Raw genomic sequence first — 14,328 nt, forward strand, 5'->3', positions numbered from 1 at the left:
AACCCCCAGAGTAACTGTATGTTCTATAAAAAGTGTCCTGGGCAAAATGCCCACAATGAAATCAACCCTGTTCATCTGCCATCCTGTGCAATATCTAGGCCAAAGCTGCCTCTCTCTTGCTACGCTCCAGAACTATTTTTAAAGCCAAAAGCTATAAACGTTTTTGGTGAAAGAACAAACCCACAAATTACTCAATGTGCTCTATGCAGATTGGCCTCTGTGAAGCTTTGGTATAACATCCTACATCCTGCTACTACCCAGGACAAGGATACACAAGGTCACCTGAGCCCCTGTCACACTCTCTGGTTCATTACTGGCACATTTAATACAGTAGCACCAAGTTCATTCCTTTTCATAGCAAATTCAATCACATCCTCTTCATTAATACAAAATACTATGCTTTTTTTTCCCCCTTTAATTGCTTAGACAATACCAAGCTTTCTGCGATTTCCAAGTGATCACAAAAGTATAAATATAATCCCTCCAATCAAATGAGGAAAATCTAAGGGAAGCACAGTCATCTGTCTTGATCCTTGGGACATTTCATTTGACCAGTGGAATATAATAAAGAATGAGGTAAAGGATTAAATTTAATATGTGACCACACAGAGCTATCAAATCTGAACGATCTTCTGTCAGTGTATCCCAGGATAAAAAGCAAACTATAATTCTCTTCACTTTTAAGGTCTTGAAAATAGCTCGAGTGGGAGGTAGGATATTTGCATATTCAATATTCAAAGCATAATGTATTTTACAATGGAAGTCAAAGGATCTTGTTGATTAACGAACCAATTCCACCACTGTTCTATTATTAGTTGATTAACTTAGGACTATATAATACAAATTTCATCCCAAATGAACTACAAGTTGCTCACAGTGACAACTGAAATCTGTTCCTTTTAGGAGGTGGATGTCAGCACAATCTCTGGCTTTTTAAAGCAAACTTAACCTTTCACACAGCTTTTATTGGAGCAAACAAGGTAAAACAGATACAAACAGCAGTAGGAAAGTGATCATCTGTGTAGAAAATCAATCTATAATTTGGCAAAATGTTCAAAAGACCTGATTTACTCCAAGGGCAGCACAGATTAGCCCCTCAAAATCTCACTGACTGAAGACTCCTTTAGATCCAGGGCCAAGTTCTGAGCTGGAGCTCTTAGATTTGACTCTACTTAAATCAGCAGCTTGTAGGGATCTTACAGCAAAATTAGGTTTCTTCAGCCTAAAAGCTGAGAGTCATTCCATAAGTTTCCAAAAATTAAAAGAAAATATAAAATACCAATGTCTTCATCTGCGTGAGCATTGCTTCTGAGGCTTTATACACCTCGTGTGTACATGAGAAATCAATGCCACAAAACACTGCATTTTACTGTGGTGAAAGGTCTTCTCAATAATTTGAATAATTCACAGAGAAATAACATTGTTTGGCCACATCACTTTCAAGTTAAGTAACCAAAGGAATCCACTTCTGAGCAGCAGCATTTTCCCACAGACCAAGGCAACTGCTCCCTGTGTCCAAACTCAGCAGGCTCATCCTGTGGAATTCCCATGGATCTGCCAGTGCAGAGATGTTCCAGTCAAGGCCATGTCCACCAGTAGCTTTTCTTTCTTAAGCAATTTAACACAAGCAGTTATTTCAGCTTCAAAGATTAAATGACTGGACAAGAACCAAGTGCTGGCACTAAGGGAGCAGTGGAAGCAAACCAGCCTGGAGCCCATGTGAGCCGAGTCAGAGCCCCTGGAGACACAAAAAACATCCAAGGGAAAACAAAGATTCTGCCTTTTCACTTGGCTATTTTTATGGGTGACTGTAACATAACAAGCATGGAATGCAGATTATGGAACACAGTGAATGAAAACAGGACTTTGGTTTCTCATGTAACACAGGTATGCACCATCCCTGGGCAGATTTCCTGGATTATGCTCCATTTTTATTGGAAGAATCCAGCAATGCCCCTACTTTATGCTTCTCCATTTATTAGAATCTGGAAGAAGTTGGTATCACCAGATTCAGTCTCTCCACACTTAGAGAAGGAATTACTTCTACAGTTCTAAATAAAAATCCAGTCAGGGATGTTGAAATGGCTTCTCCAGGGGCATCCAGAGCCTGGCAGGTTATCCCCCTCCAGGAAAGGACACCAGCCTGGTGACCACGTGCCCTCTGTGGTCACAACTGGGACCAGAGCCCAGCTCCCCTATGCAGCCTTGGCTTTTCACTACAAGCTCCTCACCTTGTCTCCTTTAGCCTCACATTTGCCCCAGGAGAAGTTTTCACAAGGTTTTTATTCCAAGATTATCATTAAAAGAGAATATGGATAAAGCTTGTTTTCTCCAAAGAAAAATCCCAGATAAATCACTCACTTTGGAGTCTAATCTTTTAAAATGGCATTTTCTGGATTAATGTAGCAATTTGATTGTGTTATTGCAGTCAAAATATTCTCCATACAAAAGTAATACAGAAAATAAAGTATTAATTGCAAAAAAAGTGTTTTTTTATGAAACACATAACTAAACAAGGTTCCAAATAAAAAAATTAGTTAAGAAAATTATTTGCATAAGCACAATAACTGCAGAAAATCTTAGCTGACTATATCTATTTTCATTAAGAGCTGAGGAACAGATGTTTTAATTTCTAACTAGACTAATTAATGGGATACAGACTGTCCAAAGTATTAAAATTCAGTTAAGAAAAGTTCCTGAACATGACAGGTTTTCCATATTTTTTTCTTAAGAGGCTCTAAATTTAAGCTAGTACAACCAGTGTTGGACAGAGTTAATAACTCAGACACAGGACGAGCTTCTAAAAGATAAGAGCAATAGAACCTCAGTCTAATAAAATGAAAGTATCCTGCAGTCTGCTTATGGCACAGCTCAGCCAGGAAAACTCTTCCTTAGCATTTTCCAGGAGTGCTTGCTTCTGGTCAGGCAAGAAGTATTAAAGCAGTCATTACTAATACTTTGAATCAATCCAAATATTTATAATGAAAACCCGTTGTCACTGCTCAGGGAAGATACACAGATCAATGAGATCCAGGATTTATCCATGGCAGGGAGTGTTCGGCTCTGGGAGATTTCCCTGATCTCTGAATATGTTTGGTTCAGGTGACAGGGAATTTCCCACAGCAAAAATCTGGCAGACTCAGGTGGATCAACAGTTTTTGAGGAAAAGTGTCAAGACATTTGGTCTGAGACTGCTTTCTCTATTTGCAAATGGAAATGTTTTCCCAGGGACAGGTAGGCATGGATGAGCATTTGCATGGAAAAAATATTAAACACCTTAAATAAATGTGTGTGCAAGCCTTACACACCCATGAACAGAGTGAGAGGATTTCCTATGCCCTGTTCTCAAAACCAGACTAATTCCCACTCCTGCAGCTCAGCACAGCTCTGAGACGACTCCAAATCGTTGGGAAACTCAGCATTCTTGGGGGCCTGTGCTGGACTCTGGAAAGTACAATGGGCTGTGTAAAGGGCTAAAAATATCCCAGCTTTACCTAGGATCACTTGTAATTGAACCATCCAGCATTCCAAGTGTCAACATGTGATTCCTCAATTTTCAGGATCTGACAGCTGCAGTGAGGAGCTGCCAACTGTGCCCCCTGCTCACTGCACTTTGATTGAAGTACTTAAAAAGATTTCATAATCCCCAAAGCAGACAATTTATTCCTGCTTTTTTGTGTTTGATGTAAATGAATTGCTTATTTCCCTGCTGTTTCTCCTGAGTTCTATCCAGGTGTACAACCTCTCAAACCCAGTGGAATGCTTTGCATGATGATGAAAGAAAGCAAAACACCAGCACCTAAAAAAAACTAAGCCAGACCTGACCTTTTGGTGAATGAAGGGCTAAAACCACCTCAAGTGGAGATCCAAATGCTGGTTTGGGAGCATGAGTTAGGAAGGTGCTGATTCTTCCACTGCCAAGTCTTGGGAGTGCCATGGGATGTAATAGGACAGAGCAAAATGAGACACAGCAAATATTAGAAATGTTGGGTATAGAAGAAAGATAAGGCTTTGATTTAACTGTAGCACTTTGATAGGATTAAAAAATCCATTTAAATTTAAGACAGCAAAGCCATTTGTTAAAATCCCCTCTTTTTTGCCTTTTTAAAAATGGAGGAACTAAATGCCAAACGTGTGACTGGAAAAGGAAAGTGTAAGGAGGCTCTCAGGTGTCAGTGTGAAGGTTGAATGGACAAACTCCTCCTGTCCCCATGAACTGCAGCACTGACTCACCACCACATTAATCAACATTTCCTTTGCTATGGGCTCAGAGCACTGAACCAGAAAATCCAAATCCTAAAGCAGAACATACCAGAAACAAACCCGCAGCTGGAGGTTGGCTGGGACTGGGGAACCCAGACTTTTCCTGGGGAGGGGGAACCTGCTCATGCCACTTTTGCTTCATCACCTCTTCCCTGCCAGCCTTGTCTCATCTCAGCCCTGGCTCCTCACACCCCCACTCTGAGGCAGGACTGGCTCTGTGCATTTGCCATGGACTTTGAGGGGATGCAGAATCTACAGCACCAAGGCCCTGTGCAGTAATTTTGGCAGCAGACATTTACAAAGAATTAAATATAACTGTCTCCGCCTTCCAGATGAGGAAACCGTAACCTTTGAAACAGAAGTGATCAAAAACCATCAAGAATTCAAATCCTTTCCTAGTCTTTAGGCACAGGAAACACCCTTTTTACTGCTTTGCACTGGTGCCTGTGAGTACCACTGCACTTCACCTAAGGAAGTAATAAACATGAACAGGACATGGATTTATATATTGGCTTCCTTGCCAGTACACATTTCCTTGCAGAAAGTATTTTACAAACCAGGAAATGCTTCTTATGAAAAGACAAACACTTCTGATTTTAAGCCAGTGTTTTTTTCCAAATTGCTCAGTCATTTATCCTTCACTCTGCAAAATGAAGACTTGAGAATATTTTAAAAATCAAAAGCAAAACATATTTGAACAAAAGGAATGCAGGTCATGTCCAAAACAGATCTTGTCCTTTTTCTGTCTCGAGCCATTTCCTTGTGTCAGACAATTAACCTGAGTTTTTCATTAATAAGCCTTTTACAAGGTTATGAGGTTTCCTTCCTTCCCACTTCTCCTCAAATTTCTATGGATCAGTTTCTTGTCTCCTAAAGAATAGGCACAATTATTTCTTACCTTACAGTGCCTGTGCAGATAATGTAAAACATATGCTGCTGTCTTGGTAATACATTCTTGTTGATTAATTAAACACTTCTTTCCATCACATGTCATGAAACACAAATTGTCAGCTTTCTGCTTTTATTTTTGCTTAAAAACTTGTCAAAAGACTCCAGCAATGTGCCCACTGGAGCTGAAAACCTTGGAGTGGAGAGAAATCTAGTGCAGTGGGTTCCTGATTATTGCTACCAAGGGAAAGGGTACAGTGTGTGATGGGAAGAGAAACCAACATTTTCCACATCTCCATGCCATTACTCCCACCTGAACTCTTCATCCACACTTTCAGACTCCTTTAAAAGTAACTGATTTTGTGGAGCAGCCACGTCCTATGGGATTAGGAAGGGAGTTCCTTCTGAAAAGGGCGTTCCCTGTATTTAGTAGTATGTAAAAAAAGCACAAAACCAAAGAACAAGCAAGCAAAGAGTGTGTGCCCCTGGCTAAGTGATGGCAGTGCAAAAACAGTGCGTGAGAGAATGATATTAAGTCAGAGATTGATGCAGATAAAATTCTCTTTAGTTTAGTGACTCTGCCTGTAAGTTCCCTTAGCAGGATTCTTCCCAACTGGGAAAAACTACTGGCTGAAGAAAAGTCAATTTAATTTGCTGACAAACCAGTGCCAAATTCCAGCTCCCTTTTTCTTTGCAAACTCCTGAAGCAGAAAAAGATGCTTTGAAAACAGCTGCAAATCTTACTGTGCCTGGGCCATGCTGTCTGTGCCAGCCAAAGTTGGTGTCACAGCTGAACTTCAGGAGGATCTGAGAAATTTGGGTTTTAAGTAAAAACTTTTGTGGGTAATAAATACCACAGGACTAATTGCATCTCTGATAAACACTGGTATCGTGCTTTATAATGATACAGATTTTTTATATTATTTATAATCCTACTGACCTTTATGGTTAGCTGTTCCCCATCACTGTGATGATATTGTCATTATTTTGGCTGGAATGTTAATACAGTTAATGTTAATAATAACACTGAGGCCTTGTATACCTTGCAATGGATTAGGCACAATGTGAATAAGAGAAATTAATAATTTGAAAATAGCTACAAATCCCTACCTCATCCTCAGTCAGGACTTCAGAGCCTTCCAGCTCGTGGGCCTGACTGCTCCTCTGCTCCACCTGCCTCTCCAGGCTGGACATCTCCTCCTTGGCAGCCTGAAGCTCTTCTGCCTTTGCTTCTTTTTTCCGGGAAATTATAGAAGCCTGCAAGATCATGAATGTAAAAATTGCCTTGTTTAATCAGGAGAAAAATTATTTTTAGATGAAATATATAAATCATATACAGCAGGTTAAACCACAACCTCATTGAAGTTGGCTGCAGCATCCCAACATTCTCCAGTATGGATGAGGTTTCCAGCACAGCCTTTTTGCCCAGATTCAAGCTGATATATTTTACATTTTAGATTTACATTTCTTCACCTCATTTTTTCATTTTCATTGAGGAAAAAGGCAGGCATTTTAGCTGCTCCATTTCTTCTGCTTAGTCCCTCTTGGTGCATATGTAAGATACACCAACATGGCTTAACTGGAAAGTTATCCAAGATTTCACAAATGTCATAATACAGATTTTTATAACTCCAACCTACTCCAACCTACAGAAATATGTTACACTAAAGCAGAACTGAGCCACTAAATCTTGGCAAATAGCTAGAAGATGATGAATAAAGCAATAAAACACAGAAATAGTGTAGATTTCAGATTAAATTTTCTTTTTTCTTAGTCTAGAAGATACAGCACTTAAAAAATAATATTTTATACAAGACTGAATATTTAACAGTACCTGAGTTTTGACCAGAACAGATTTGGTAACATACGTATCCATTAATTCAAGGATTTAAAAAGAAGGAAAAAAAAAGCATTTTTCTCTTGCCAAAGCATCCTGTTGAAAAATACTCTAAAATAACACAACACATTCATTTAAATGCAGGTGCAGGAATTTGAGGCATGGCTGGTTTCTTCAAGTGAAAGGGAAAACTTACAAAAAAATGAAGCCAAAACACAGCAGCTTTCTCAGACTCAGCTGAGAGGACCAGCTTTCTCCCTAAATAAATCTCCAACAGAATTGTGCTGGGGTGGGAGCTCAGCTCTTTGCTGCACGAGGTGTCTGTGGTGACAAACCAGGGGACAACAGAGCTGATTATTCTGTGAAATAGAACCCAGGCCCTGGCAGAAGAAAGCAAAGAGCTCCACAGGCTCTGAGCTCCCAGCAGCAACCTCAGGTCCTGAGGTGGATCCTCCTTGCTCCCAGCACATTCCAGAGCAGGATTTTCTCTCAGGAAGAGCACCTCTTCCAAAATAAAATGGTGTTTCACATTATGTCTGTGACTGAACTGCACTATGTACCTTATCTCCATTTTTTCCCTCCCACTGATACATTTTACTTGAGCCTTTTTATTTATCAAGCCTTCACCATAAGCAATATGCTGAAGATCTTCCATAAAATTAGCAGTGGTGCAGGTTGCCTGGAAAAGGAATTGCTCAGGTTCCTGTGTAAGCTCTGAAAATCTCCAAGTTTACAAATCCTTTTTATAACTTGGGAATTTACTAAGACTGGACCAGACAGCCTATTTTATAACAAGATTATTCTACAGCCTCAGGATGAGAAATGAAAGAATTTCTTCTTAAGAGATGCAAAAGAGAAAAATGTAATTTGGTCAGACACAAGGAAGGGACAGAGCTGCAGCAGGCAGCCCTCATGCTGCCTCATAAGAATCCATCCACAGCTGGAACTTTACCAAAATAGCTCCTGCAAAATGCTCCTTCCAGAACTGCTGTGATGCAAAGACAGCAGTCAAAATATTAACTGACACGACTAAAAGCAAGTTTGACTCAGCCCTAAACATACATATGTTCAACAGCTCTTTATTTTCCTTTTGACCTCCATTATTACGTATTTCTACTGATGATGCTAGATAAATCAAAGGGAAAAATCAGCATGTCAACCAATCAGTGACTGATTTCTTTCTCCTGCTTCTGCTTAAAACACATTTTGTTCCTTCTTACCTGCTGGCGATACATGGAGAATTTACTATCAGCTGGCTCATACTTGATCATCCTCTTCTCAACAAGCTGATTAATTTGTGCATTGACTTCATTTATCTGCAAAACAGAGTGGAAAAATAAGGAAAGAGCTTGGTGTCTTTGTCTTCTCCAAGAATTGAAATGTAAACCCAGATTTACAATCCAGCCAGTTCCTTTTTTTTTTTAAACAGAGAAACAGACCCAAAAATCTCTGTGAGTCATTAAGTACTGGCCAGGAAGAGGCTGTTTTTGGATTTCCAGTTCTGTGCCTTTATGATAAGGCAGGACCACGACGTTTGCCCTGAAAATGAAGTAAATTGGTGCATGTGGAGAGAAAATGCAGTGAGTTGGTATAGAAAAAAAAATTACCACATACTGAGTGAAAAATGTAATTTTATTGACAAGAACTAAAATTCCCTTTCATTCAACCATTTAACAGAAGTTCAAAGGGAAGCAAATGAAGATTAAGTGATAAAGATTTCATCAACACTTTGTAGAGTCACAGACCATGGTACTCCGGTCTGTGGTGCCTTCTCCTCCTGCCACAAGATGCACTTGGTTGTCCTTAATCCCAAACTGCTGAGCTTCATTCCAGCCAAAGTTCTGGAGCTCTCAGCCACACCAGAGTGCAGATTCCAGCTTTCCCAGTGCACTGGGACTCCCACCAGCCATGGAAAACACAGCCACAGCAACCTTCCTTTAATTCTCTGCTGCTGCTAAGGGAGCAGTGTAAAACATGCTGCAATCCCAGGGAGTCAGACCAGAACACAGGGACAGTGCTGGGCATCACCCTGGAAGTTCTGGGAGCAACATCCATGTGTTTGGAAAACTGAGAATTTCAAATAAATTGCTCAATAGGATTAAAAATACTCCAACACCTGGGAAAAAAACCCAACTCTCTTGTGAATTCTATTCTATTAGTGGTAGAACAGGCTTGAATTTGAAAATGGCGTAAGAATTCCCTTCTGTGAATAAATTCCTGGGTTTTATATTATAAAATGCATGGTGGAAACATGCTTGGTGCAGTTCAGCTCCTTTTTAAGGCACTGAGTTAATAAAAAGCCAATGTCAAAAAGAAAAAGCTGCCTAAGGCCATGCTGTGGTAATAGCAAAGTGTATGACATGTTTTTATTATCTTTCAAGAAGAAGATACTCCCAAAACATAACAAATCAAAGGTTACATCACGGAGAAAGAGAGAAAAACTTAAAAGTTTTTTAAAATATTGCAATAAACCAAACAACACTTGGAAAAGAAATGTGCAAAACAGGGTTTCAAGCATGCCTGAAAGACATAACTGCAGCCACAAATATTGTTTTGATTAGAGGAACTAATCTAGGAAAGCAGAGGCTGAATCACAGAGCTGGTTTATTATTTCAGCCCTAATCTGCCATTTATTAATGCTGTCATCCCCTAAGATGGATACTCTGTTTCCTCATTATCTCTATTTCATGGCAAAGCCTGAGCTGGAAATCCCAGGGGTATTAAACACCAGCTGGTAAGATAAGACATTTAGGATGTAGGACTACTCTTCTTCCTTCTAACATTGCTGTAAATCTTCATCATTATAATCAATAGAAATACTAATAATTCGCATTCCTCTAAATTCTTCTAGGACACAGTATTTCATATTTAATCTTTTATTGAGGATTGTGCAATTAGGAAAACTTCATTGAGTTAATAAATAAATGTACTTCTGTGGCAACAAACCCCTCTGCACATTCTGGATATATTGGACAAATAAGGGTTTTTCTAAGATTATTTGCTTTTAACTTACGAAAAAAACCTGGAAAGGTAAATCAAGTATTTTGTGCCCAAATTTTCTTTGGTCTTAAAAACTAAACCAAACAATGCAAGGCTCTTCCAAACACTGAGGAGTTCTGAGCCATTGCACATGGATTAAGGCATCATCTGGTGAGGATACATCCCTCAGGGAATGCTGTTCCCTCCATAAGCTCTGGATGTGCTGGGGTGAACCCCCTTGATGGCAGGGAGAGTTTCAAACAACTGAAATCTGAAGAGAAGAAAAATCAGCCCTTCAGTGCTGAATTAATACAATTTCCTCAATAGCACCTAAGAGTATGTTTGGGTTTGGGGTTGGTTTATTCATGTCTCTTTTGTGGGTATTTAAAAAAATCAGAGTTTGCACTTAGTGATTGAGACACCTTTGGTTTTACAACTGAAGAGATGTTCCTTTGGAAATGAAACATTTTCTCCAGGGTATGAAGCAGGGATAAGACCACTGCAGAGTCCAGGAAGCTCAGACCATGCTACAAATGAAGTGTGACCTTGGTCCCTCACCTCACTTTCCAGTGCAGTGAGATCAGCTTGAGTCATGGCTGGCTCTGCAACCACCTTTTGTAGGAAATACACTGAAGTCTTTTTACTTTCCATCTCTCTGGGTATTTTTTCAGTTACCAGGTAGGAACTGAAATTTATCTCCTCTTCTAGTTTCTTCATTAAACCTTAAAAACAAATTAAATCAGTGAGTGTCTGTAAAAGCAATGTAGCAGATAATTAAGTTTGATTTCCCCAACACATTAAAGTATTTAGCAGCTGATTACAATAACAACAGCATAACGTTTGAGTCTTCTTTTCGGTGCTCAGAGAAAGGGGAGTTACTTGATTTAAATTTTTAATCTGGATCTTAAACAATGTAAGAGGATTTATTATGCACCTCTATCTCTAACATGTAACTATCAGCTCCTTGAGAGATTCTTCTCATTAATAACAAGTAAAACCCATCTCACATGAAACTCCAGCTGAATCAGATGCAGAATTCAACAGACACTGCTGATATAAACAGCCACTGAACCTTTATCTGTCAAAAAATATTAATTAATATTTATTATATCCTTAGAGATTCATGCTTAAAATAAAACTTTTTTTTTCTGTCTGGCATTTAAAAAGGTCTTAAAATGGGCAAGGTTTAATATATGCCTACTTTAAGGGTCCTTTACATTGCTGGAACACAGACTGCCTCCCTGTAAAGATTTCTTCTTGAAAGAACATTTACTCTCAGGACAGTTTATAGAATGAGAATGCAGAAAATAACAATCCAATAGAAAAAAGCAAGCCCATTTATAAGCTTTGCTGGACACTAGCCTGATGCACCTACACCTTACCAGGCTTAGGAGGACTTGGCTCTTTCTAGGCAGAGTAATTCAGGCTCCTTAACAGATCATTTCTAAATAAACACAAGTGTGTGCAGATAAGAACAATTCACAGATAGAAAAATACAACAGAATAAAAGGAAACATCTATTTAAATTACACTGCACAGTCTCCACTGACAACAGGCAGTTCAGTGCAATAATTCCTCAGAGACAACTGTGCTAAGGACTACAAGATTTGGAAGCTGCATGTCACATGAGAGTGGGAATGGGTATTTCAGAGTATTTTTCATGAGCTAGGTGATCCAGGGTTCTTTTTAGTTTTCAAACAACTTGCTAGGGTTGGGATTTTGGTTAAATCCATATCAGGGAGAAGATGGAATTGTGATGAAACACCAAGAAAAACAAGAAGTTCACAATCTCCATCTCTTTCATTTACTACACAAGCAGGGAGAAGTTGAGCAGAGAGATAGAAAAGTGCAGCTGATGCTGCTGAAACAGAGATGGGAAAGGATGTAGATGAAAACAGCTTTTGGTTCTCAGGCTAAGAAGCCAAAGGGAAAGGTCAGAACAAAGTGAAAGAGCCCAGGAAAAGGGCCCCCTGTTTTTCTTCTGCTATTTACCTCTAAATCAGTGTCCTGAGAGATCCTCCTGAGACCTGCTCCCAGCCCACTCTGACAGGAAAGCTGCCAGAAGGGAAATAAGCCATCAGCTCTTGAGAAAACCTCAGGAGCTGGGAGAAAAAACAGGCCCTGGGGAAAGCAGCGCTGCCAACAAAGTCGAGTCAACACAAACTAAAATGAGTGGGAATTCCTCTTTCCCAGTTTGTTGCTTTCTGTGTTTATGGAAAGCAACACTACCACAGGACCTTTTCCCCTTCGTGGAGGGGTCATTTATCAAAACAAACAGCCCCCAGACCAGTTTTGGAAAACTCTGCCTGTGGAACAGCCATTGGCACTGCAGCTGCACCCTGGGAAACTCACTGGGACTTATTGGGAGAGACCTCCCACTCTTTCCTCCAGGAGAAGTCAATCCCCATCTTCCTCAGCCCATGGCAGAGCTGGGCAGCAGGGACCACACTTTAATGTCTCACTAGAAACCTCCCACCTCTGCAAATGCAGCAAAGCTGCTTCCCACCTACCCTGTGAGCTGAATTATCACCTCAGAACTGACTGGAACACCACTCCCAACCTGGTATTTATAACTGAGATCTTTGGTGTGGAAATCAGTGTGATATTAATTACATTATTCTGACATTAAATATTAATATTTAAATTAAATCAATTTCTTGAGGTTTTTAGCAGCAAAGAAACCTGCATATATAACCTATATTTCATTTATTGTGCTACTCCAGTTTTCTGATGAAAATGTACATGCTTTAAATGATTTGTTGTAGATACGATAAGAAACTTAGCAAAGAACCACAAGAGCTTTGATAAGAGCAGAGACCTTTTGACTTCATGGGGTATAACCTTGATCACAATGTGATTTATTTCTCAAATAACCTCGGAGCTGTTGTTACCCTGAGTGGTTCTGTGTTGTGCTGAGTCCTAATGGAGCAACAAAACAAGTTAAAACTTGATTTCTTGATGGGGAAAGACACGGTGTCAACATCCTTTATTGAGTAATAGAATTTCTTTCCTGAATACACTGGATATATTTTTACTCCTGTATAACTCAACACATGGAGAAGTAACTACCTAAGAGTTACTTTTGCTGCTTAACAGAACCTCAAAAACCAAAACACAGGACAGCTCCTGGTTCAGGGTTTTATTACAGTGAAAAACATTCTTTTTCAAATTCCCAGGCTAGAGAAGAAAAAAGGGCCAGCATACTTCAGATCTTTCCATTACACATATAAATTCTGTTTTTAATGTTTCAACATTGACTTATGGTTACAAAATCTACACACGTAAGTGGCACAGAAATCTGGCTCTGTGCCCTCAGGTTATTTTAGCAAGCTTCTGCCAACCACGTATTTACATGTGGAGAGCTATTCAGAGCAACTCCTCATGTTTTCCATTCAATTTTTTTTATGATTATTATAAAGAGAGGGATGGGAGAAAGAGTTTATTCATGCTTGCTCAGTCATGTAGAAGAGAGGCAATTTTCTCTACATAATTCTGTTAATGGAGCTAAAACTTGATTAACCTTGTGCTCAGAATCCCACTGCTTTTCCCTCTACAGGTGCCAACTGGGCATCCTGGACCAGAACCGTTTACAACAGGAATTCAGTTTTTAAAAGGGGGCAAAAAGAGAGAGGGACACACATTTCATAGACACTCTGCCAACAATTTCTTTAATATCACACGGAAAGGCCATGACCAAGTCTAGAACAGACTTCCAGCATCAAATCCTTCCCTTCTCTTTCTGCAGCCACAAAGAAAGGGCTGAAATTATTTCCTCCACAGCCTCCAAGAGCACCACTTCCACTTTCCCTCTCTTAAACAGAGGCCTAGGACATGCAAACACTGGCAGATCAATCATCCCTTCCATATATCTTTGAAATATCAAAAAGCTTCCTGAATTTGTGATTTTAAGTTCTGCTTTCCATGTTTATAATTATTATTAGAGCTCTTTGAAACCTCTCTGATCTTTCAGTGCTCTTCTTGAATGCTGAATTGGCCTGGGGCTGCAGGGCTGGATGTGCCAGAGCCAAATCCAGAGGCAAAGAAACTCTTCTCTGGGATTATCTCCCAGAAATAAAAGCAGGGAAGGCACCTCATCCATGGCAGTGGGAGCTCCAGCTCTCCCATTCCCACACCTGACCCACAAATTCTTCTCAGACACTTGTTAGGAAAGAGCCCCACATGCCATAAATGCATTGCATATACATTATTCCCAGAGGAATATCCTGGAATTTGGTTATTCCTTAAAACACTGTTGGCACAGGCTTGGCTTCCCAAGTGATTATGGTCACTTGGAATCGACAGTCTCCTCATTATTCAGCCATTTTCCTATTTTTATTTCACCAGTGATCATTTGTTATTTT

The 14,328-nt window shown here is 39.7% G+C and overlaps 1 protein-coding gene across 2 annotated transcripts in view; it reads right to left on the bottom strand.

Annotated features, from left to right (window-relative positions):
* The window catches only part of IFT81 (intraflagellar transport 81), a 37,132-nt gene that overhangs the window by 11,871 nt on the left and 10,933 nt on the right, over nt 1-14,328 (bottom strand). For both annotated transcript variants that reach the window (XM_005524261.3, XM_088064962.1), the window contains 3 exons: nt 10,526-10,689; nt 8,209-8,304; nt 6,262-6,408 (listed from right to left, as the gene is read on the bottom strand). In XM_005524261.3, the coding sequence (XP_005524318.2) occupies nt 6,262-6,408; nt 8,209-8,304; nt 10,526-10,689 (407 nt within the window). The remainder of the gene's footprint in view (nt 1-6,261; nt 6,409-8,208; nt 8,305-10,525; nt 10,690-14,328) is intronic.

The sequence above is a fragment of the Pseudopodoces humilis genome, chromosome 20 (genome assembly GCF_049639895.1).
Source record: "Pseudopodoces humilis isolate 2021_Gansu_Grassland_sample_001 chromosome 20, ASM4963989v1, whole genome shotgun sequence".
NCBI classification, from domain to species: Eukaryota; Metazoa; Chordata; class Aves; order Passeriformes; family Paridae; genus Pseudopodoces; species Pseudopodoces humilis.